The sequence below is a fragment of the Ammospiza nelsoni genome, chromosome 9, assembly GCF_027579445.1.
Source record: "Ammospiza nelsoni isolate bAmmNel1 chromosome 9, bAmmNel1.pri, whole genome shotgun sequence".
Taxonomy (NCBI): domain Eukaryota; kingdom Metazoa; phylum Chordata; class Aves; order Passeriformes; family Passerellidae; genus Ammospiza; species Ammospiza nelsoni.
The window spans coordinates 17,105,477-17,130,606 of NC_080641.1; the positions used below are offsets into that span (position 1 = coordinate 17,105,477).

The window sequence follows — 25,130 nt, forward strand, 5'->3', positions numbered from 1 at the left end:
TTTTAGAATGGTTTTCAATCCTCTTTGCGCCAGTGTAGGTAACTTCTCTCTAAAGTGGCCTTGAGTAGAGAATTAGACATCACCTCCCTTATTAGTAGATACTGTAGTGGATATTGAGAGGCTTGTGCATCAGAGAGATTTGTGGTGACAATACTTTTTTTATCTGTTTTGATAGAGCCATAAAATAGATCTGTATTTTTTATGTACATTGGTCAATGGATTTCTAGGATCAAGGTATTTTGTCCCAGATCTTTGGCTTTGCTGAAGTGATGGACAGCCCCAGTCTGATCCATGTATATGAATGTGAAGAAAGCTCTTATTTCCCCTGATGCCATTAATTCTGTGTGTAGAGCTCTTCCTAGAGCAAACACCAACCACTGTGGTCTGGGCTGACTCCTGATGGTCTGTGGTGGCTGAAACCACAGCCAGTGTTGGTTTACAGTCACACTTCCTTCAGCACTCAAAATAAGAGACACACAACAGACTCCATCAGTCATACTCCTCCTGAACACACAGGCAAATCACTCCTGTGGCTCTGCTGGCTAGTATATATATCTATATATAGATAGATACATGATCTACAGATATTTATAGATATTTCTAAAGCAGAAGACTCCGTCTTGCCAAAAAGCCTGGATTCAGAACTTGACTCAGATGCCAAGAGCTGCTGTACATTTTCAAGCCTTCCTAAACCACAGTTTGTCTAGGCTGCATGCTCATTTTAGAGTTGCTCATTAAATCTAAGCTGAAAAAGTGTGTGTTTAACATCCATGGAGACTGGACAGTTCAAAACCCCAGATTTGTCTTGTGCTTTATTGGATGATTAATATCCCGCTTGGACAAAATACAGGACTTATATATAAATACAGTTCATAGATGTGTGTATATATATATCTGTGTATATCAATGAATACTGATTAGCACAATGTCTGCAATGCTTCTGTGTTCCTAAAACTGATCTCACAGTTGCAGTAAGACAGTGAATTCTACCAAATACCTCCAAAGGTCACGCAAAGCTATTTCATCCTTTGTTCTCTTAGTGTTTTAGATGTGTGTTCACAGGCCTTTTTGTACTGAAATTGTTCAGCTGCATTGCATGGGGGAGAGCAGTGCAAGAGAACCAAATAAATAACCTTATCATTCAGGGAAGCTCCCATAGATCCAGAATGATTGTCCAGGGGTATCAGAGGAGGCCTATCTCTGTACTGACCGGTAAATGAGACTAGAACTCTTTAGGTATTTTATCTTTTGTTACCAGCAAAAAATTCTGTTATTCAGCTCTCTCCTCCTACACAGAATAAAGTCAGTTCTTGTAGATCTCAATAGCAGGAACCTCACTGTGAAAGCTGAAGAAGAATTTCAGCTCATTTGGCAGCCATTTGGTCAGTAGCTGGCACGTGGTCAGTCCTTGCTAAGGGTTCTCATGTAATTATTACTGGCCAGAACCAAGCAACTTTTACAACTGAAGCTTTTTTGATGTATTCTTCACACTGCCTTTTTCATTTCTTTCTAAATATTAAGAAAAGCCACCTTTAAATTTAAAATTAGGAAATATAAGATGATCACATAAAACTTTGTTTCATCATATAGAAAGCATGGCACAACTGCTTTTAGACTGGTTTTTGGTATATTTTTTTTTCAATAAATTATAGTGTCACCTCTTTTGGGGTTTTTTTGCATTAACACATTTTATTGAAAAACAGTATTTACATGTTAGATTTGTTTTGGGTTTATTTTTTTTATTTGTTTGGTTGGGTTGTGTTGGTTGGTTGGGGTTTTTTGTGGGTTTTTTTTGTTTTTTTTGGAAGGGTTTGTTTTGTTTTAGTTTGTTTGGGGTTTTTTTTTTTGTTTTTTGTTTTTTGTTTTTTTTTTTTTTTTGTTTGTTTGGTTTTTTTTGTTTTTTGTTTTTTTTTTTTTTGTTTTTTTTTTACTTTTGATGCCTCCTTGCCTATTTTGAGTCGTTTACCACTACCTGATCTACTTCTATCACCCTTTCTATCACCCTTTGTTGCATATTCTACGACTACTTCTAAATTCAAAAGGGCTTTAGCCCTGAAATCCATCTCACTCGGTGATCAGGGCGAAGATAAAATTTAGTGGGCCTGGGAATGCAAAAAGCATAATCCTCATGAGGATTAAATACAAAGATTTCTTGCTTCTTTATATTTTTTTTTCTTCAATAATATCACATGTGCACATTGTCACTCTCTCCTGGTTTTATTGACAGTCCAAATATTCCTCAGATTTGAAATCAGCAGCATTACTTTAGCATACAGAAAACTAATAGCATCATAGCAAAATATTTTACTATGCATTGCAGGGGGTTATTGGGCCACTATGCAGGGCTTGGCACTTGGACTTACTAAACTTCAGAAAGAGAGAACCAAAGGCTGATCAGTTTATGGTGGAGCAAGACATAAACAACTCTGCTGAACACATCTGGAAATTTCTGCTTGTACCTGAACACACACATGTGTAAATGCAATTTGTCTGAGTACTGTGCTTGTACTTCAGCATGGAGACCAATTTACAGGTGTTTCTGCCTTTTTCAGGGTGAAGATGGTTTTCCAGGATTTAAAGGTGACATGGGTCTTAAAGGTGACCGGGTAAGCATTTATTCATAACCTATGTATTCTTAAAAGTTTAAATTTTATTGTTTTGAAAGGATCACGGAAGTGAACAAATATACTTAAACCAAACATAAAACAAAGGCTAGTATTTTAAAATATTCCTATTCTCTGTGCATGCACAAATTCAATCCAGAGATATGGTTCTTGTGAATCAAAAATGGAACAATCATAAAGAGGAGGAGAATGTCAGTCTTGAATATCCTTTTCACTGAGCTTCTTCCTATGGAATTGCCTTTCCCAGATTCCAAAACCTTGAGTATTTTCCTGAGGAAAAGTTATCTGTCTAGGATAAAGATATTTCCATTCCAGCCTGCCATTTTGCTATTTATTTAGCCCAATGGGCAATTACTTCCTTTCTTAGGAAGTGTTGTGGAGGTTGTCAAAAAGCGTTACATAAGAGGCTCCTGGCCTGTATCTGTAGTGTGTGTACATAAATAACTGTGAAGATGGTAGCCACATAAGTACTTAGATAATGACAATATTCTTCCTCTGGACTGCCAAGGTGCCTTCTCAAAAATTTAGGAAAGGAAAAATAAGAATACAACTTCCAAATGCAGCTGTCTTCAAGCAAGACAACTAGACTCTAACACTCTGAATGTGACATTCACTGCCTAATTTTTATATATTTGCATTTATATAATGAACATAAGTAGTGATATTTCCCTAGTAGGAAACAGGACAGGGCTTACAGCAACCTGATCTATTTGGAGATGTCCCTGTGCACTGCAGGAAGCCTGGATGACATTTAAAGGTTCCTTCCAACCCAAAATATTGTACAATTCTATTCCCTGTTTAGATTTACTGAAAAATTATTTTTAAGTAATTGTAGGTATTCTTTCCAATATATTCATGAATATTGTTCCATATTTATAAGATGATGTATTTTAGGGAGAAATTGGTCAGCCAGGCCCACGAGGAGAAGATGGCCCAGAAGGTCCAAAAGGTCGAGCAGGTCCATCTGGGGACCCAGGTGCTGCTGGTCCAGCTGGGGAAAAGGTCAGTAGCCAGAAATCAACATAAACATGCCATTGCCTCATAACAAAGCTGGAATCCATAACCTCCATCACTGAAAAACAAGCCTTCAGGTCTGGAAAATCTTTTTGTGACACTACTGCAGACCACTGGAGTTCCCATTTGATCAAGGATTGAGAATCCTTATCTTATAAGTATGCAAAGAGGCATTGTAGTACTCCACCTGTACATAAGGCAGCTCCATTCTTATCCCAAATTACATACAGTGCATGCCAGCTGTGGAAAACACAATGCAAATAAAATAGCTGGGCACAAAGGAGGATAAAGGTGCTGCTGAAGAGTGAATTCATATTGAGTCATAGTACAACAGACGGTGACTTGGAAATTTTTTTAAATGGAAAACATTGCCTGAATAGAAATCCAAAATAGGATTAGCAAAAGGGAAAGGGGAGGACTGATGAAAGGGTGGTGAAAAAAGAGAAATCAAGTGCAAGGCACAAATCTCTGTAGAATCCTGGCTTCAACAATGACCATTTGAGTTTGGTATAAAGGATGAAGAGGAAGCTGAGAATGTGTGTGTGGGTACTGTCAGAAAGGAAAGGTGATTTCAGCAATGGTAATATAAATAACTGGAGAAGTATGATAATATAAGATAATATAAAATAACATAAAATTATGGTTCAAAAATGTGTATGCTACATATATATAAGTGTAAGCATATATCACTTAAGTGAGAAGATGCTGATGAAAATATTTCCCTTTAGATTTTTTTTGGTGAACTATAGCTTCAATTCTAGTTTTCTCTTGAAAAAATAGGACAGAGGATGCATAAACTAAATCTAAACAAAACAATCCTTTTTTAAAATAGTTGGTAGATTTTAAATTCAAATTTGAGTTATTTTTAGTTCTTATTCAAATTGCTTGCTATGAATACAGCATATCCATTTATTCTTCACTGTGACATATTTGGGACTCTCACAGTATACAAGTCAGCCCTAAAGATCAGAAGATATTTGAAAAAATGTTGGAGTTAATAACACTATTAGCAGGCCTTTGAATTTTAGACCCATTTGGAAATATTTACAGCTTTTCTTACCCACTGGAAGGCATACATCTTCTCTGGATATTCTATGGATACTTGACCAGAATGTAATGGGTCAGAGAGGAAGTCTTTGGTGCTAGTCCTGTGATATTTATTTTAGTGTAAAAACTGGAGTGGTTGTGAACTTTTAGGTCTTCTCACTACATTTGGAAAGTCTGTAAGAGCAGATGTCTTGTTCCCCTGTCATCATATGATATATTTAATGCAAAAGTACTTTTATTGTAAGGAAAGTAATGAAATTACCACAATAGTTCTTCTTCTCTGTGTTCTGATTCCATTATAAGAAAACTCTATTTCCCAAGTTGGTATAAAGCTGGATTTTCTTGGTTAATGAAATCTCAAGTAGGGTGCCAAAAAAATTTGAACATATCAGAAATGAGCTCATAATAAAAAAAAATTCTGTATTCACAGTCACAACCTAGGCAACTGGGCTTGCTGACCCAAAAAATCAGGGACAAAACTTTCACTGAATCTGGCAAGAGTTTGATGTGCTGTCGTGTTGCAAAACATTTAGATCATTGCAATACATGTGGCTTGTTTCAGGGTGGCAAATAACTGACAGCATATTAAGTAGTTTCTTAAATGTAAATATGGTTCTCAATAATGGCTCACCAGACACATGTGCTTACATGAATGTGATAATACGGTACATATTTATTTATGTACTGTATTTTTTACCAATGGACATTTTTGGGAAAATGTCCTTCCCCATGCAAGTCTCTCCTTCCTATTTATCTATGGTTACTGCAAAGTTACAGTTGTCTTTTCCATTGAGATCTTCTCCAGAATTTGATATTCTAGAACATAGAGAAATTCTTCCCCAGCATTCCTATCTTTCAAAGTCTGAAACTGCTTTCCCCTGCCTTTGAAAGTGGCAAACCACCACTCATCCTCTAGAGGTCTAAAGAGACCAACTCAATAGAGTAGGGCACCGTATTTCATTTCTGGGAATGGTTGATGTCAGTGCTGATCAGTCTTTTCTGAACACAAGTTGGTAATGGTTGTTGACAAATCCATTGTCAGCAAATAAGCAGTGGAGTATAATTTAACATAGTTTCAGTTTAGAACTATTCAAGAAAAGAATTGATTCTTCGAATGCCTATTCATGAAAGTCAGAGATCACATTGTATAAATTAAAAATAATTTCTTCTCACTTAAACCTATTAACACCCCGATTTTTTAGAGAATAATTATTGTTTAATGATCTCAACCACATAAAACTGCACAGCGCTTCATGGAAGAAAAAACCTTTGAGGTATTGGTTTCTTTGTATTCATTAACTGGAGTAGGATTTTCTGTTAAGTTTGGGGCACTAAGCCCATTGGTGATTAATTGTAAAAATGAGAAATTGATTTAATTTAATATTGTATTCCATGGAGTATCATCGCTCTATGTTGGGGAAAAAATATTTTGTATAGAAACTTGCTGAACCTCAAAGGAGTGTAAAGTAAAATTTAACACTGCCTTCTCATTGCAGGGCAAGCTTGGTGTACCCGGACTGCCAGGATATCCAGGAAGACAAGGTCCAAAGGTGAGCTGGAAATGAGCTGTATATTGAGTGTTTTGACACTGGTCACAATGGCATTTATTTCATTTCTGTGTTTGGGGAAGCAGGGTGTGGATATCAAAGAAAGGGCCATTTTTCTCATTTTCTTTTTTGACAAAGTAAAATCTTCTACAGTGCGACCCCTAGGTCAGGCTCTTTATGGAGAACTGTCTCTTAACTCTTCTTAATATAGTACCCTTTAGCATCTTGTCCTGAGCTGCATTGTGCCAGCATCAGACTGGCACCCACTAAACAATTGGAAAAGGAAGGAATTGCTGACATTCTTGAAAAAGAATAGGCACTATATTGACTAAATGGATGCTAGTAGTGATGGGAATTTTCAGTGTGCTGCAGGGAGTCCATTTGTGTGATTATCGTTTCTTCCATGGAATAAACAATATTTCTTTAAAACATATAATTTACAATTTTCCTCATGTTTTCCTTTAGTTTCTTTTAAGACAAACATGACAAAACACAATCCTTAGTTAATTTAAGGGCTTATATTTATCTTTCAGCTACTTTACATATTTGGATTACAATAGAAAACCACACAGGGGCTTCTGCTTTAAAACGTTTTTATGAAACAAATTTCTATCAAGTTCATCCTAATCCATCTTTAGGAAATGGGCATGTTAAATTAATTGCAGGATCTCTTTTCTGAGAATTAGAAAGAAAAAAGATGGAATAAAATCTTACTTCCACAGACATTTCACTGCATAAAGGAGTCCATTAGGGAGGCATTGTAGCTCCAACCCTTCTCAAAGAATTCCCATCTAGCTAAATATCACAAGTAAAAGAATCCTTTACCACTCCTATACATCTGAACAATCAACCTCCAGTAAAGTCCTCAGGTCTATTCTTCTTTTGATTTCTTTTTATTTCCAAATTTGAAATTATGGGGGTTTTTGGATGAAATCCAACTTCCTGAGTAGCAAAGTCTTTTTCTCACTCTGCCCTATACTTCAACCCTTTCTAGTCAAGTGAATGGACTGTCTGAAGAATGCTTATTCACTGAACACTGCATTAGTGAAAAATATTAAAACTATCTATGGAAGGTACTCATGAAAACTATTCACCTTGAAAGACACCAGGACTTTTAGCTTCAGTTTCTAAACTGAGATTTTAGTCTCATTGTTCTCCTTTAGAACTGTCTTTTGAAAAATATAAGATAGAGTTTTACATTATTCACGTCTAAGAAAAAAAAATTGTCACATTCCAAATAAAAGTTGATTGTTTCTTTTTTCAACAAGGACTTGATCAAGAACTTCCTTGCACTAAATTTTTATCACATTAAAATTGAAAATAATTCTCAAGCTGCATTCACTGTTGCTCTTCCAAATTTTTGCTTAAATTTCCAAGAAAGACTAATGACAGCTACAATAGATAATTCACTAGAGACTTCTTTGGAAACTGAGTCACAGGCCAGTTCGAATTAACATGAGGGAGTGAGAAAAAAAACAGCAGAAAAATAGGTTAGCTATGTAAAGCAAATAGGAAATCTTGTCCTAGTATTATCAAGAAAGTTGATATAATTCTTTTTGTTGATACTTACTTGCTTTTTGTTAAGTTCTTTGCTATGATTTTTTTTAGAGTTTTTTTATCTGATAATTTTCAGTGCACTTTTATTTTTCTCTAATCCAGTCCCTCTTGATTTGAAACGCAGTTTCAAAAACCACTTTACACATAAGATATTTAGAACCAAGTCATGACTACTTGTGCCCCATCGTTTGGTCTGGATTTTTGCCAGCCTTTTAATGTTGAAGAGCATGCTAGGGCTTAACAGACTAGAATTTTTTGTTTTATTCTTATATAAAGTTATAACTAGTGAAGAATTAAGAAGAAAGAAAGGAAATGAAAGAAAAAGAATACAAAAGGAAAGGGAAGGAAGAAAAATATTACTTTTCTGCCACCAGTCAATGTCAGCAAGGGTTTCATTAGAATCTGTGTTAGTGAAGTTGTACTGCCTCTAAGTCTTTTATAGATAATTGGAATGGTTATGTAAAACAAGATTTATTAGAGGAAAAACAGAAGTAAGAACAAGAGGACAAAAAAGAAAAAAAGTTCATTTCAAAGAGCACCAAGAAATTATATTTTAGGGTTTTTTAATATGCATTTCACTTGCACTAAGATGCTAACAGCAAGCTGCAGAGACATAGATGCATTGTGACAGCATGGACTCTGGCTAGTAAATTTTAGTGGCCAACCAAACCAAACACTCTCTACATTTTCATCCCCACTCAGTTAAAAGAATATTTTTTCATGATTATTGCCTCTTTGATCCTAAGTTCCTTATGAAAAATTAAAACCTTGGCAGGTAAAATGTCTGCTGGAACTCTCTGCCAGCATCAAAGAAGAAAATAGTACTGTTCCCATTGGATTGGGCAGTTGGCAGAAGGAAAGGGGAGGAAAAAAGGAGGAGGAATAGAGCTGGGAGCAGTTTCATGTCACATCATCTCATAAATTCTGCCTATGTATGAGTTACATGGATCAGTTAAATGAAACTGTCCATTCTTTGATTTACAGTGAGTAAAGAACTTGAACTAATTAATTTACAGCCCAGTAAAGTGAGTAGAGTATGTGGCAAATCCTTACCATTTTTTGGAATTATTTTTGAAAATAATTTTCTTACTGTGAGGCAACGAGTTTGTCTTCATTATGATACAGTTATTTCTAGTGGGCTCTTATTAATTATTGCTTTCCTGCTTTAAAAAGGTGAAGATTTAATGAATATTTTATTTTCTAATAAGATGACAGATAATGTCCATTATATATCTTGATTTTTTTTAATGCTTTCTGGACTTAAGGCGTTATGGTAAGTTTATCTACAGCTTTCATAAGTTTATTTACAGCTGTTGAAGTTGCAAGTTTGACATGTGCAATGTGCATGACTTTGGAGTTGTGCTTTATGTGCCTATTAAATGTTGGCCCTACCACTGTTTTGCTCTTGATATCCTCTGACATTTGCATTGATTTCTTACATAGGGCTCAACTGGTTTCCCAGGATTTCCAGGTGCCAATGGAGAGAAGGGTGCAAGGGTATGATAATTCATTCTTGCATAACACTATTAGCTTCTAAAATTCAGTGCTGGGGGAAAAGACTGAAACCTAAGGATACAAGTTACTATCTAAAGAATGATAAAAACAGGCTTTTCACATTCAAGATGGACCTCTATCTTTATGTAAAACAGGATATACTGAGGCACCGTTTGCAATTCTTAAGGTATTAATCTAAATATACAAGGGCTTGCACACTTTCTTGCTGCACATAGTGCCATGATTATATAATTTGAAAAAGAGAATAAAAATCACCTTTGCTGAAGGGCTTGGACTTTTTTTTGGGCAGTATAGCTGAGTGAGTTGGCAAGAACTATTTTCCTGTATCCCATGAATTATCCTGCTACCATGCAATTTACCCTCAAGGAAATTCAACTTGTATTTCATAAATATTCTGACTTGCCACAAGGAAGTTTTTTTTAGGCTTAGCTTCAAAAAGGCAAAATATACCAGGCAAGATGAAGAATGTGTACTGTTACATATATTTTAGAAAATGTAAAATTACATCTTCTGCTGCTTTGTTTGTTTGAAGCAGGTGAGGGGAAATGTGTTATGCATGTTCCTCAAACTATAACAATTAAAAATAGATTAGAAAACAGGGTTACTGTGCTGTGGTCTCTAAAATTCAATTGAATATAGCAGGGTATGTTAGAAAGATGAAGAAATTAAGAGATGAGTCAGAATTCATAGCTTATAGCCACATCAAGTCAAACAGGTAATTTTTTACTATTATTATTATTATTATAGCAGAAATTCATTATTTTAAGATTAAATATATGAAATCCAATAGCATTTGCATTACTTATGTACAGTTTAAATTGTTCTTGTATCATTTTAGCTAAGACAAAGATGCATTGTTATCTACAGGCACAAGCAACAAAGCAATGCTGAGTTCATGTTGTAAAAAAATGAGGCAATTGCTAATAAAGGCAGCAGATTGACAAAAAATGCAAAATGATAGAATCAAACAGAAGGCTTAAAATGATGAAAATCTTACTATATTGATCTGTTTTCAGGCATTCATAAAGCTTTAAGCTCAGCTAGGGTATTAACCATGTAATTAATACTATCAAGCTGCTGGTACACTGAAATATTATGCTGATCATCAATGAGCCCATAACTGCAGGTTTTGTAATGAGAATCAGATATTATTGTTAGTCTTGCCTAAAGGGTTATCATGGTGTTTTATGCTACCATGCATACACATACTAAGAAAGACAGTCCCTGTCCTTGAGAAGATCCCAGGCTGAGTAGCATTTCAAAAACAGCACATAAATTTTATTCTGATAAGTGAAATAAAACCAACAGTAAAAAAAAAAAAAAAACCTGCCAAGAAAACAGATGAATGCATTTAATTCATTTCTGTAAAGGGGAGGTTTGTGCCAGGACATCTCTGATGATTTTTTGGTTGCTGGTTTGTTTACCTCAGATATTCAAAATACCAGCCATCAGGTTCCTTTCTCTACCTGAAAAGTAATTTATTGAATTTTAAGATTCTTTGCATTACAATACACAGCAATTCCAGTGCAGAGCCTAAAGAAAAAATAATGTTCAGCATGATAAAGAGATATATTAAAGCAAAAAGTAAGGACTGGTATTCTGGCAAGTTCTGAATCTCTGTCAAGTGCGCATAATTTTGGTAGGTATTACATTGCCCATTTCTGTTATAAATGAACAGAATATAAATGCCCTTTCTTCTCTTTATTAATCTGTGGGGCTGTCCATGGGAACCCAGGAACTTTGTTTTGAGGCTGTTCACAATGCCAAGTCCTTTAGACTACTACAGAGATACTCTGCTTGTTGTGTGCCACCTGCAATACCATTCTAATGTGATTTAAAATGTTCTAATGCCTCTGACAGAATTTGACTCTCAGGCAAATTTAGTGCATTTCGCCACAAGTACCAGTGAACTCAGAAAGATAACCAATTTTATCAAGGACCATGATTCTGTAAATTGAAATGCAAAGTAGATAGTTAAAGGTAAAATAACATTTAAACTTAAGGGAGTTGCTCTCTGCCTCCACTTCAGTAAAAAAACTTTATATCACAAATAGAGTGCCTGCTAAGATGATTCCTGTGAACTTTTCTTTCCAGGGCTTGCATGGCAAACCAGGCCCCAGAGGACAGCGAGGACCAACAGTAAGTTCTTTTGATTTGCAATTTAGAAGCTTTCCTGTGTAAATTGCTTCCACTATACTGTGACAAATTACTTTTATTAGATTATAATATCTAGTATTTATCATCAAGTGCATCTGTGTTAAATTGACAGGGTCCAAGAGGCTCAAGAGGTCCCAGAGGTCCCACTGGTAAACCAGGTCCAAAGGTAATTGTCAAGCACACTGTATAGATTGGCTACAGGCTGTTTCTTTTAAATAAATGTAAATCCTTGAATGTACTCTCTTTCCCTTCCAGGGCACTTCAGGCAATGATGGTCCTCCTGGCCCACCAGGCGAAAGGGTTTGTGAAAGCCATCTTTGTTTTTCCCACTATATAGGAGTGTGGTTTGTTTTATTTTCAGTTCTCCCTCTCATATCTCTGTGCTACTTTGACCAGGGTAACCAAACTAAAAAAACCTTAGTTCCAATGGCGCTTTTCACAAAGTTATGAACAGGGTGGCTGAAGTTTGCTAAAAGTTTCCTCCAACTGTATCTCAGTTACACGCAGGACACAGAGAGTACATGCTCACTTTGAGTTCCATCCATGTGCTTTGTATAGTTCCTGTGGATTACAGGTGTACTCACAGCTCAGCCTCTTCAGAGTTCCGTCCCTGCTGCAGCTTACTGCCCATTCATTGATTAGCAAACACTCCAGCCACATCCAGAAGATCCAGAAGTAGCTGAGGTTTTTTGTTCTGGTCAGCTAAGAATTCCCTTCAACCTATTTTCTGCATGCTTCAGAAATCCTATTGTTCTCTCTAAAACAAAATTTTCTGCTTGCTATTATCTTCCAATCAATACACAAATCCACTACGCAGCTCATTGTACAGCACTATAAAGAAAAAAGAGTATTAATAAATCGTTTTTGTAATGGCAGCACTTGAAAACCAAGTCAATTTAAGTGGATGAGCTTTCTGCCAAAGCATTTTTGCAAAGCCTAAATTTGTCTTTTGTAGTGATATTTCATTAAACTGCTAAACTTCTTCATAGAGGAAGCCTAAAGCTCTTCTCCCAGTATCCACAGCAAAGTCCCAGTGTTTTGCAGGAGTGTTATTCTTTAGGAGGGAGCTCCTTGTGCATTTTCCCCAGCTCCATAATGCCACTTTTTTGGCATTAGCTAGGATGTGGGATGGAGAGAACGAGACATAGACCAAGAAAGAAAGTGTAGGTTGCTTACACTGAAGAGGATCAGAGGCAGCCTACCAGAAGGGGAATAACAGATCCTTGTGGAAGTTTTCTGACAACTCCAGGAGTTTGCAAAGGAGAGAAGTTGTGGGGGTAAAACAATGAGCATATTAATCCAAGATGAAGGTATCCCTGGAGAGAAATTGATAAAAGCAAAGAGATGAAGAATCATAAAGCAACATGTTTCTCATCACTTGTGTAATATAAGTGTGAGGTATCTATTTGCTTCCCAAGAGGGGGTGTCAGCCAAAAAATAAAACTGTCATCTCTACTCCTCTGAGACTATTTCAGCTACCAAACATGAAAATAATAAATAATCTATCCTGTGTAGCTACTGTTAAAATGAAATTTAATAGCAAGAATGAAAATTTAATTTTGATAGCATGCTGTTAGCATTCTAGTGCTTTTTCTCACACAATCCGTCAGTCCCCTGACTTGAAACCTGCAAGCCATATTGTGAATGAAGAGAAAAATGTAAAGATTTTTCCTTACAAAGCCTCAAAGCTTGAGAACAGGGGAAATAATTGAGAAAGAAGGTGCCTTTAAATGTAAAACTTCAAGTTGTGTTCCTACAACCCAGTTTCTGACACTGACCAATCTCATTCAGGTGTTCTGTAGCTTAGTCAATTTTATTAGTTTTCCTCTATAAAGTTCCACTTTTGGTTTTTGGGTGGGTTTTTTTGGGTTTTTTTTTTTTTTTTTTTTTTGAAGCTTTATGTTATATCCAGAAACAAATGAGGAAATTTAATTTTCTCACACATAAGGCATATTGAAAAACAACCCAAACCCCCCTATGGAGCATATTTGTGTGTTCTGAAGTTGATAATCTTTAGCTAAATTTGTAAAACCATGCTGCATGAAAATTTTCTGTCTCCATATATCTGTATATATACAAAACTATAAAAATAATACATTCATATGTCATGGGATTTTTCAACTATTTTTCATAATAGCAAACATGCTGTATTTAATCCCAGCTAACTTTGAAAAGTTTATTCTTTTTGGAATTCTTACTGTTGTACTGGTTCAAAATATTCTCAGGGTTTAGGAATTGCCAAAGATGAATGTTTGACTGGAAGTTAAAAAGATGACCAAAGTATTAACTAAATCCCCTGTTTTATGCAACATGGAAGAACGGTGCTTCAAATTCACAGTTGGTTCCTACTTTATTATGCACAGTTTTAGGGGTAAGATGCAAGCATAGTTGAAATAAGTAGTTTTCCTCATTTTTTTAACTGGATTCCTACACAAGCACTATTGCTTTCAGGAAATCCCTCCAGAGTCTGTGCATGTGAACTGTGACTACCAAGATTTATGACAGTGTGGCTGAGGCTTTATGCTTAAATCCAGACATTACCTGCAGGGTTCCTATATTCTATAATTGAAACAAACTTTTCAGTCCAGCTTGAGTAAAACTTCCCTTGTTTGTTTGCCTTTAATCCAGGGACCACAAGGGCCTCAGGGACCTGTTGGATTCCCTGGACCAAAGGGACCTCCAGTAAGTATCTCTTTCATTAAATTTGTGCAACAACAGGAATTGTAGTTTTTGTAGAGTGCCTCTGAAGTAAATAGTTGCAAATTTATGTAAGGGGTGGTTTATGTATGGATTGAAAATGCTCATGCTGAGCCTTAAGGGTTTGGGCTGACATTTTTAACGTGGTCATTGGTGCAGCTCTGAAGACACTGAGAGCAATGCGCCAAACTGGAGGTCTGGTATGTCCTGCCAGAGACCACGTGACACACTGAGTTCAGGCAAAATACTACTTTGCTGCTGTATATTTTCTTTGAATGATTGATTCACTGAGGAAAAATGAAGAGGAAGGAGGCATTCATTAGTAGCAGGAACATATAGAAGTAACAGCTCATTTGAGCTGCTCCCTGAACCAGTCTTGGTGCTTTTCTTGTGTGCCTCTGCTCATGTGCAGTACAAAAGCAACAAAGCACCTCCCATGCATTTGTTACTTTTATTTGCAATTCTGAGACCTGAAATTTCATCAAGTACTTCTGAAATGCTTAGATTTGTGTTGAGTCATTAACCAAAGACAAATGGAATATAGGGACTTTCCATGATTTCTGAATTTATAGAAATCTATTCTTAACATGTTTGCATTTGGCAACAGTCATTCTCCAAGCAATTGTTAAGACACTATAGGAAAGACACAAGGAAAAAGTATTATTAAAATCCTAGTTAGCTAATATAGGAGCAGTTTAAAATTACCAAAGACTAGTCTAGAAGTAAACAGAGAGCAGAGATTCTGATAGCTAATTGCACACTTTTTTTGAAAATGGCTAAGAAATTGCTTGATTTATGTATTTTATAATTGCAGGGTCCACCTGGAAAAGATGGCTTGCCTGGGCACCCAGGACAGCGGGGTGAGACTGTAAGTAAATGCACTCTGCTGTGTTACTGTTGTTCTAAAGGTCATGGTTATGGGATCAAAACCAAAAAAACAGGGATGACAGGGAAAAGGGAAAGAGGCTGGCACCAAGAGGTTACATAACTGTACTTTTCTTATAGATGGGGCAGGGGAAAGCTTTATTTTGCTCCCATGATACAGGTGTGAGGTTATTTTTTGCTGTGTCCAGTCAGTAACATCAGAATGAGATTAAATATTCGCTAGAAGTAAATGAGATTAATACCCAGATCTCTATTTAAATTGAGATCTTTCAGATAATTACTGTACAGTAGTTTTCTCCCTGAATGCCATGTACCAAAGATAGTAGCATTAAAAAAAGTCTTATTGATGATAAATTGCTAGAAAAATGAAAAGTCAAGACCTTTGGAGACTAGGATCAGGAATGATTAAACTTATTAAAATAAAATAAAATTCTGAAACTATGCAACTCATTTAAGAATCACAATTAAAAAATTCTGGCATGAAAATTAAAAATACTATGTCATACTTTTAATTTAACTATCCTTAAAAAACACACTATTTCTGTGTGTCAGAATGTTATTCATATTCCATTATAAAATAAAAATTCTCACTGAGATTTTTCAGGGCTAGAGAAAGCCATAAATGAATTTATTGAGAAATTTTCTCAGCATGCAGAATGTGTTTTAAGCTCCAGCTTCACTGGAAATCTGTTAGTGACTGCTGAGTCACTTCCACTGCTGGAAGGAGAAGCACAGAGCCTGGAGTAGCACATCCCTCTGAAAATCTCTGTTTTCTTCTGCTAGTATTGCCACACTGTAATGCTTTGCAATGATAGTGATTTTTGTCTATGAAACATTATTGGCTCCTTTATTCTTTTCCTTTGCAATGATGCAAAGACTGTTGTGTACCATAAGGATCAATTGTTTGCATTGTTTATAATGCAGGATGCTCAAATTTGTTCTTTAGTCTGCTGTTAAAAAGTTACCATTTTCCCTGGATCTTTATTTCTTTTCAATTTCTTTTTGTCTCACCTCCACTTTAATGCCCTTCCAACTTAATAGTCCATCTGTGTCTTTCTTTATAAAGCATTTTTATGTCAGGCTTTATGATTCATAATATACATATGTAAAAATGTATTTTCAGCTGTCTTTTTAGCTGCATCACTTATGCATTCAAACTCATCTAATCAAGTTCTCCTAGAGAGATCTGTAAAACTGATGGCAATTTTTACTGCTGTACCACCTCAGAGAGATGAAAGAGAGATTAATCAGCATTTCATATCTAGGCATACACACACAAAAAAGATTTCACTCTTTTATTTTCTGAACAGAGGGAATGTGTGACATGGAATGTCTCATTTACCTCTTCAGCACAGAGGTGAATTTTGCCCTTTTATAACTTGTAAAGGGTAATATAATATTCTGTCATTTTTTTTCACAGGGTTTTCAAGGAAAAACTGGTCCTCCTGGTCCTGGTGGTGTTGTTGGCCCTCAGGTACATAATTTCATTTCATAGCTGACTTCATGAGACCAATGTTTAATGGTTATATTATGGATAAGGCAGTTGCTTTTGCTCTATTAAAGGGATCATATCCATGGTTATATTAACTTTTGTTACAAAAGTTGCATTAACAATATTAGAAAGCTATACTTAGTAATCATCACTGATTCCATCAAAAAAATTAAAATATTTGGGTTACCTTTCCATTTTGTTTTATGTTTTGATTTGGGTTTTTTGTTGGTTCATTGCTGTTTCAGTGGTTTTTTATGTGATTATGAAATTGGTGGTTTACAGAAGTCAGAGACACATTTCTCTACCATTTTAGAAAGAGCAATGCTATGTGTGAATTTCTTGCCAGAGAAAAATTTTCAGTAACTTTTAGATTGTGGAGAGATAAATTATCAAAATTTCATTTGATTTAACCTTGTTAATTTACAACTTAATCGAGCATTTAGAGCTTATTTAGGTAATTCCCTCAGTGGAACTTTTCTGCTAGGGAATCTGAAGAAAAATCTTTCAACTCTCCTGCCTTACAATTCCTGTTATTCAGAAAAGCAACAGTACAGAACTGTTTCAAGGCAAGAATAGTAGATGGATTTCTCTCCTGTGTCCTTTTTATAACCTTCTCCCATACACGCTGTGCTTTAAAGCTTCAGTGCTTAAGGAACAAGGTCAGGATTTCACTCTTTGGAAGCTGCACAGACGTGTCTGCAGGCAAAATGCAATGCAAGATTTATTTTATGGGACAAAGATATTTTGTAAGTCAGCCTTGCCTGGAGGGAAGGTGAGGAATGTGCACTAACCAATGGCAGCACTGTTTGGTAACACAGCAGCTGGATATTGAGAATCTGCTCCTCTCCACTTCCTCCCACACCCTCAAGACATTAAATAACTTCAGGTGACTGAAGCTGTGCTTATGTGCCTAGGGTCCTACTGGTGAGACTGGACCAATTGGTGAAAGAGGCCATCCAGGTCCCCCTGGTCCCCCAGGTGAACAAGGCCTGCCAGGTGCTGCAGGAAAAGAAGGTGCTAAGGTATGATGTGGCTTTGGGGAACAAGCAGGAAGGGACAGATAGAGTGCTGACAGTGTGACATTTCAAATCATCATGAAGACATGCAGAATGAAATCAGAACATACAGTGTAAAATCATGATTGGCAGGTTTCACCCAGAAGGACTTGGAACACTGGAAGATTCCAATTTTAGAGCTGAGTCTGCTTCCACTGAAATAATGAGAATTCTTTCAAGCCAAAAATTAATATTTTAGTAATAAAAGCAAAAGAAAAAAACTTCTGCATATAATATGCTTTCAATATACTAATCATATTCAATATTTCATGCTTAGTAATGACATATTCACACCAAGGTAGAAATTTTTACTTTGGCATTTAAAGTCAGATGTGTAGTAGTGAATGAAAAGTAGAATTTCACTGAATAAATTTAACTCCTTGCTTAATTTTTGGCTGCCATTGGTGAACAAGAAAAATATTACTTATCTGGTGTCTATGTAATTCTATTCAATTTTTGATTATAATTGGGTATCAACATTTTTTATTGAATGTATCTTTAAACATATTTTTACGGCTTGTTGTGTTTTTCACTATTTATATTCCATAACTGGTGCTGTATTTTGCCAAAGTTCATTATAAATGTAACCACAGGCTACTGTACTGATAAAAAAATTAGTGAGTGAATAGCTGGGGACACAGTCTTTGTTTTCATTACTATAACTAGGCTCTGGTAGTTAATTTTCATTGCTCACTGTACACATAACTTTTTAAACATAATTTTTAATCAAAATGTAATATGTTTCCCAGGGTGATCCAGGCCCTCAAGGCATTCCTGGGAAAGATGGACCAGCAGGTCTTCGTGGCTTCCCTGGGGAGAGAGGGCTTCCAGGTGCTCAGGTATGATATAAGCTCTAGAGCAATTGATTGCCATGATATTTCTAAAAGAAAGAAACAATGTATGAATTTCTTTATTTATTAAGTCTCCTACTGTACTTAAAACAAATACAATAAAAGAACAGATAAAAATATAATTGGCTACATAAGAAGTAAGGAATTTATTCAGGTTTGTTTCTTTGGATCTTTACATGTTTCCTATTATATGTGTTGCAAAAGTACTCTTGGACTTTCCAGACAAGCTTTTTATTTCCTTTCCATTTTTTAGGGTCCAGCTGGTCTGAAAGGAGGGGAAGGCCCACAGGGTCCACCTGGCCCAATGGTAAGTAAACATAATAATTCTATGGAAATATAAACAATATTATCTAATAACCTTTTTCTTCTTTAGATGCTGGGATGTTTTCATTAACACAGTCTGTAAAACAGCAGACAGATCAGACTTAACTAAGTATCCATACTAATGAGCATGCATGGATATGGAGGTAGAGAATATCAGAATCCTTCTGCCACTCGATTTAGTTATGACAATTACTTACTGCTCTTGTCACTTGACACTTATGTCAAATTGGGTTTGAGATAAGAGAGGTTTTCCACAGTGGAAAAATCCATGGATAGTGACTCATGCTGTTGTGGTGGGCTTGCCTTGGCTACATGCCAGATGCCCACCAAACTGTGCTGTCCCTGTCCTCCTCAGCTGGACAGGAGAACACAAGATACCCTGAAAGGCTTGTGAGTCAAGATAAGGGCAGGAAGATCAGCCACCAGTTATATCATGGACAAAACAGAATGGGGAAATGAGTTTAGTTTATTTTCTATCAAATCAGAATAGGATAGATAAGGAAAAACAAAAACAAGTCTGAAAACACCTTCTCCCCACCTTCCCTTCCTCCCAGGCTGAACTTAACTCCTGATTTTTGTTTTATCCTGCCCCTAAGCAGTGCAGGAGGATGGAGAATGGTTCTCAGTTCATCACATTTTGCCACTCCTTCCTTCACATGGGGAGGACTCCTCACACTCTTGCGCTGCTCCAGTGTGGGATCTCTTGGCAGTGAGACAGTCTTCCATGAACTTGTCCATCATGAGTCCTCCCCAGGGCTGCAGTTCTCCATGAACTGCTCCAGCCTGGGTCCCCCCAGGGTGCAGTCCTTCGGGAGCTGGCTGCTCCAGGGTTGGTCCCCCAAGGGGTCACAGGTCCTGCCAGCAAACCTGCTCCAGTGTGGGCTCCTCCCTCCACAGGGCCACAGATCCTGCCTGGATCATCCATCACTGCAGGCTCTCCATGGGGCACAGTCTCCTTTGGGATCCATGTGCTCCAGTGTGGGCTCCTCCACGGGCTGTGGGAGGATCTCTCTCCCCTCCTGTTGTGCATTTTTTCCCCATTTCTTAAATACATTATCCAAGAGGTTCTGCCCTGTCACTCCTGGGCTCAGCCATGGCCAGCCCATCGGTCCATCCTGGAGCTGCCTGGTGTGAGCTCCACTGGACATGGGGGAAAGTGGCATCTTCTCCCAGAAGCCAGCCCTGTAGTCCCCTGCTAGCAAACTCTTGCCATGCAAACCCACTGCTCCTGTGTTCCCTTTGTACAACTGGGTAAAATCATGTTGTGCAGGAATTTTCCTTCTCGGCATTTTAAGTGTAGTAGAGTATGCTTCAAGTTTCCTATTCTCTGTTGTCATGCTTTATGCAAAGAAGTTCTACAAGGATGCACTGGCATTCAAAACATGCTAGAGTTATTCCCAAATGTGAATTGTGTAGATTTTGACAGTCATCTTGTCAACTTATTTCTTTCATACAGTAGAATTAAGGTTAAAAAAGAAAAGAATCAATCATCACAGCTATTCATGTTAGAAAAAAAAAAAGTAATGGAGGAGCTGAATTTCCATGTGCTTCAACAAAGCTCTCTTATGTCCTTGCAATTCATATTCAGATTAGAATGCATTAAACAAGGATAAAAATCCACACATAGTACAGTACAAGTAATACATGAGACTTGAATTCTTAAAATGAGTTATTGAATTCTTAATGCCAAAAACCTGAATTTACAGTTCTTAACACTGTGCAGTATAATTCTCAAACGGTACCCAAACAAAGAATGGAATTGAATGGAATGGAATGGAATGGAATGGAATGGAATGGAAGCTAGCAGGGAGAGTCAAAAGTGATATCATCTTACCCATTTGAAGGACCTGAAATGTTAAAAGAAAGGATGAATCAAAGTCAAGAAAGCATAGACCAGAATAGTCTCTTCAATCTAAAGGTCCTGTCTTGACGTTTTGTTGAAGGAGCCCCTAAGGCTGGACTGAGCTCTCAGGCAGACGGTTCAGGTGCAGTGACCCAGAGCCCTCCTGAGCATGCACAGAGCAGCCAGCACAGGCAGAGCTGGTGGGTGACACAGCCCACTTTGCCAGCCAGCACTGTCCACACAGGAGCTGTGCCACTCCTGTCATGGTCCTCAGAAAGACACATCACACAGATGTGAGGCAACAGTACACACCTTATGTAGTGATAGTTGTCTGTATTCTGTCTGTTTGAATTGAAATTCAGAGGATCCATGTTTCTCTAATTCTTATAGAGTGTCTATAAGTTAGTATTTTAGTTGAAAACATCAGAACTTTTTTGAGGAGGATATCTCAATTATCCCCATTTACCACCCTTTGGTTCAAATCACAGAGCTCTCTCAGAGCTCATGAATAGTATTCCTCTCATGTGAAATTAAATTGGTAGAGAAAGTCCAGGAACACTATTAATGCTCCCCAGCTAATGGGAGTTCAGTGCCAGCTGAAATCATCATTAATTATAGTCCAGAAGCACACAGAGTGTGGGTGTCAGGAGCACACTACCAAGGACTTCAGTTCATAAACCCATTCCTGTTGGGGCCACCCTTCAGTCATAGAAAGAAACCCTTAGGAGGCTGAGGATTTTTTGCATGTGGTTTTTGCAGTCTTTAAGAAATAGATGGTAGCAGGAGTTGAAAGGGAGTTTGAAGGGCAAAATTTTTCAGTTTTAAAATATATTTTGAGCTCATTGCACTGTAAGCTGGCCCCTTCAGGTACAAAGAGGACCAAGTAGCTCTTAAAGTATTCCAATAGTCCTCCATAGGATTTTTATCTGTTTCATCTTTAATTACTAACTTGTTATCTCAATACAGTATTCAGTGAAAAAAGGTGTGTAGGTGCCCTTAATACTGAGTTTCATTGCACTGTCAAGCACCACAATTAAACCACAACTGCTTGCTTTTTTTCACAGAAGCTCACAGCAGACCATGAGCATCAAATACTCTGCAAATATTTTCCCATCTATTTTTAGCCACCAGCGAGTACACACACAGAAGTGTAATTGTAGTGGAGTCTTCATTTGCCACCAATAGGAAGAGAATCCATGCCACTGGCTGACTTTCCTGTGATTTCCTGCCAATAGCAATTGTTTCTAAGTAGCATATATAGTCAATTATAAGCTTTGTTTGGCTGCTGCATACATCTGCAAGCATACCAAACAAATGACTGCTCCAAATGCTGTGCATATGCCAATTACTCTGTTTAGAGGGATTTGGACAAAAGAAAGAGATGCATGAATGCATGTCAGAGCGAGAGGGGGTTCTGCAGGATTGAGGGGGGTATTTTCATGGTTTGTATTTTTTGGGGAGGGGGTTGTGGTTGGTTTTTTGTTATGGTGGGGACTTTTTTTAACAATTGTCTTTTATCTGCTCTCTTTGTTGCTTCTGTTTGTTTTCTTCCCTTCTCCTACTACTGTGTGGAATGCTGAATGCTGATGAGAGAAAGCTCTTTGGAATGTCAAGCAGTCATTTTTCATTTGCTCATTTAGGAATTGGATGCTCAAATTAGACTCAGAATAAGTCAGCTGTAGGCTACCCAATTATCAGTACTGAATATCTAGAGCTATCTTCATCTATCTGAAAACATTTTACAGTCATGGGGACCTTCACTTGTTGAGCATTTTTTTAACCATCATTAAAAGGTATTGCTACTACTATGCAATGTATACAATAGCTGTCATTACATATCTCCTCACAGGAAGGGAGAGAAAACCAAGGTTGTTAATGAGTTTATAGTCTGTATAGCAATAATAGAAGACAAAACACAAACTTCCATTCTGTAGAAAAGTTAAAAAAAACCAACAATACAAATTAATAAAAAGATTCCATGATGTGAGTACTACAAGACCAAAGGTTAACAAGTGGTTTCATAACATAAGGAGCTTGTTTCATAGTGGGACAGAGTGACCAGAGAAAAATGAAACACAGAAAGAGGGAACAGACTTAAGAAGCTGTTTAAAATGCTTTTCTGAGTTGGGACTATCATTTAATATGTTCTGCTGTGCTCAGAGGCCATTCTCACAGAGAAAGGAGCAGTTCCTTGGAAACAGAAGGTGTAGTCCATCTTCATAACTCATGTGAAATGCAAAGATAAATGCGAAAATTGGCTGATTAAAAAGAGGTACTAGAAATTATGGCCTCTGTTAGTGTCTTCTGTCTGACACAGGAAAGATCTATGAGTTATTTGGGTTTTTTCCTCTCTATTCTTACATCCTCCTGATGAGATGACCTAAAATTGTTTAGCTTATGAGAGCTGACAAGATCAGAGACCATGGCAGTATGGCTGTAGGGTAATGACTTTTTCTTGTTGAATTCACTGAAGCCTTAGGAACTCAAATAACAGAAATAGGACAGAAACTTGGGCAGCCACCCAGACTTAAAAAAATCCCCAACACCTGGAAGGATAAAGTCATCTATGATGTCCATACAAATACTTTGAACACTCATGCAAATTTAGATCTTACTGAAATAAATTGCTAAAATACTTTGAAAAACCATTCAGCACTCTTTTCTGTCACATGTATGAGGAGGGAAAAGCACCATATTATGAAATTAGTACCATTTTTGCTAATGAGGTCAGTCCAGGACAAATATGTCATGAGTAAAAGCAAAAAAAATAGGGTCCTCATAGGTGAAAGCATCTTAAAATTCCAATATCTACAAGACAGCAAACTTGATCTTGCTTAAATATGAAAAAAAATGCTATTTAGAGTCGCAGGGTCTTACTTTATTATTTTTATTATCATTTTCTGTTACTTTTCTGTTCTGTATCATCCTGCTTCTAGTATATCAATTTAAGTGAAATTATTAATCATAAAGTGTTGCAAACTATCTTGAAAGTATAAAGCTGAAAATTTGGGAACTATTTTTGTACAGCAAACAAACATTTAACAGTACCTCTCTTAATGCAAAAATTGTAAATTATTTAAAAGACAGAAAACGATGCAGTTTTAGTGGTTTTCAATACATAGTGTCCGTTGTTTCACACTTGATTTTTAATATTACATTTTTAACTTTTTCTTTGCTTATCTAAAGATGCCTGTACATAAAAAACGTTCTCTGCAGAACACACTAAATTAGTCACTGTGCTTGAATGGATTTTTACAGAGGTGCATTGAAATGCAGAAATGTGATCATCACAGCAATGAACAGCCCAAAACTTTTCTAAAAATTTTGGTGTTGCTTAGTTCTGTATTTTGATATTGTGAATTTGCTTTCATCAAAGCAGTATGTTAATATATTTTGCAAACATAGAGGGAAGTAAATTCTTGAAAAGAGGCTGGTTTGAAGGACACTCTCACTATGATGAACAAGTACAGGAAGTGGTATTTACAAAAAAAACAAAATTAGTGTTGCATGAACTGTATTGGGTATGAACTTCAAGTTGGTCCTTCCAGCCTTTTTTCTTTACTTGCACACGTGATGGATGCATAACCTTCAACCAGCAGAACTCACACTGCTGAACAGTCTCTCAGGTGACTTGCCTCATGAAAACCTCCAGCATTCCCAGGCTCCCAGAGTCCCTTTATCCCTCATCCCTTTCTCCTCTGTGTTCCCAGGGCTCGCCGGGAGAGCGTGGAGCCGCGGGCACCGCTGGCCCCATCGGGCTGCCGGGCCGGCCCGGCCCCCAGGGCCCCCCGGGCCCCGCTGGAGAGAAGGGAGCTCCCGTGAGTAACCGCAGCCCCTGGAAATATCCCTGTGCTCACCTCTCATTCCACAAAAGTGCTTGCTCCCACTCTGTTCAACATGCATTCTCACAACACCAACCTACTCATTTTGGATTTACAAATATGTACACAGTAAAACATTTCTCATTGTGCTGTCTGAGACCAGGAGTGTTAAACCTGTTACTGTCACAGCAGGGAGTGGATATAAATCAGTCTTTCATTAAAACTTTGTACCCAGCCACTCTGCATTAGAGTACAAGTGTATTTGACATCAGCTTCCATTATTACTTCATATAATTCTCTTATATATTCTCTTATCTTGATAGTTTTCTTTCTGTTGGGGTGTTTTCTGTTTTGTTGGGGGGTTTTTTTGGAGGGGGTGAGTGTTTTAATTTTGTGTTGGTATTGGGACTCCCCGTCCTGAAGTATTCATTACTCCCCTGTGATAATGTGGATTGTTTCATTTTCTTCAAAACCAGGGTGAAAAAGGTCCCCAAGGCCCAGCTGGACGTGATGGAATACAGGGTCCTGTAGGACTTCCTGGTCCTGCTGGCCCCAGTGGTTCTCCTGGAGAAGATGGCGACAAGGTGAATCATTGTAATTGGTTATTAGTGCATCTGGGAGAAGATCTGTCAGTACGTTCTCTGTAGCTCTCCTCACAATAAACAGGGTGACAAAGCAACAAATCTAAGCCCTGACTCCCC

The 25,130-nt window shown here is 37.2% G+C and overlaps 1 protein-coding gene across 4 annotated transcripts in view; it reads left to right on the forward strand.

The window, feature by feature from the left end:
• The window catches only part of COL11A1 (collagen type XI alpha 1 chain), a 124,145-nt gene that overhangs the window by 67,188 nt on the left and 31,827 nt on the right, over nt 1-25,130 (forward strand). For all 4 annotated transcript variants that reach the window (XM_059477821.1, XM_059477823.1, XM_059477820.1 and 1 more), the window contains 15 exons: nt 2,553-2,606; nt 3,519-3,626; nt 6,182-6,235; nt 9,233-9,286; nt 11,399-11,443; nt 11,574-11,627; nt 11,717-11,761; nt 14,090-14,143; nt 14,973-15,026; nt 16,464-16,517; nt 17,450-17,557; nt 18,340-18,429; nt 18,695-18,748; nt 24,319-24,426; nt 24,906-25,013. In XM_059477821.1, the coding sequence (XP_059333804.1) occupies nt 2,553-2,606; nt 3,519-3,626; nt 6,182-6,235; nt 9,233-9,286; nt 11,399-11,443; nt 11,574-11,627; nt 11,717-11,761; nt 14,090-14,143; nt 14,973-15,026; nt 16,464-16,517; nt 17,450-17,557; nt 18,340-18,429; nt 18,695-18,748; nt 24,319-24,426; nt 24,906-25,013 (1,044 nt within the window). The remainder of the gene's footprint in view (nt 1-2,552; nt 2,607-3,518; nt 3,627-6,181; nt 6,236-9,232; nt 9,287-11,398; nt 11,444-11,573; nt 11,628-11,716; nt 11,762-14,089; nt 14,144-14,972; nt 15,027-16,463; nt 16,518-17,449; nt 17,558-18,339; nt 18,430-18,694; nt 18,749-24,318; nt 24,427-24,905; nt 25,014-25,130) is intronic.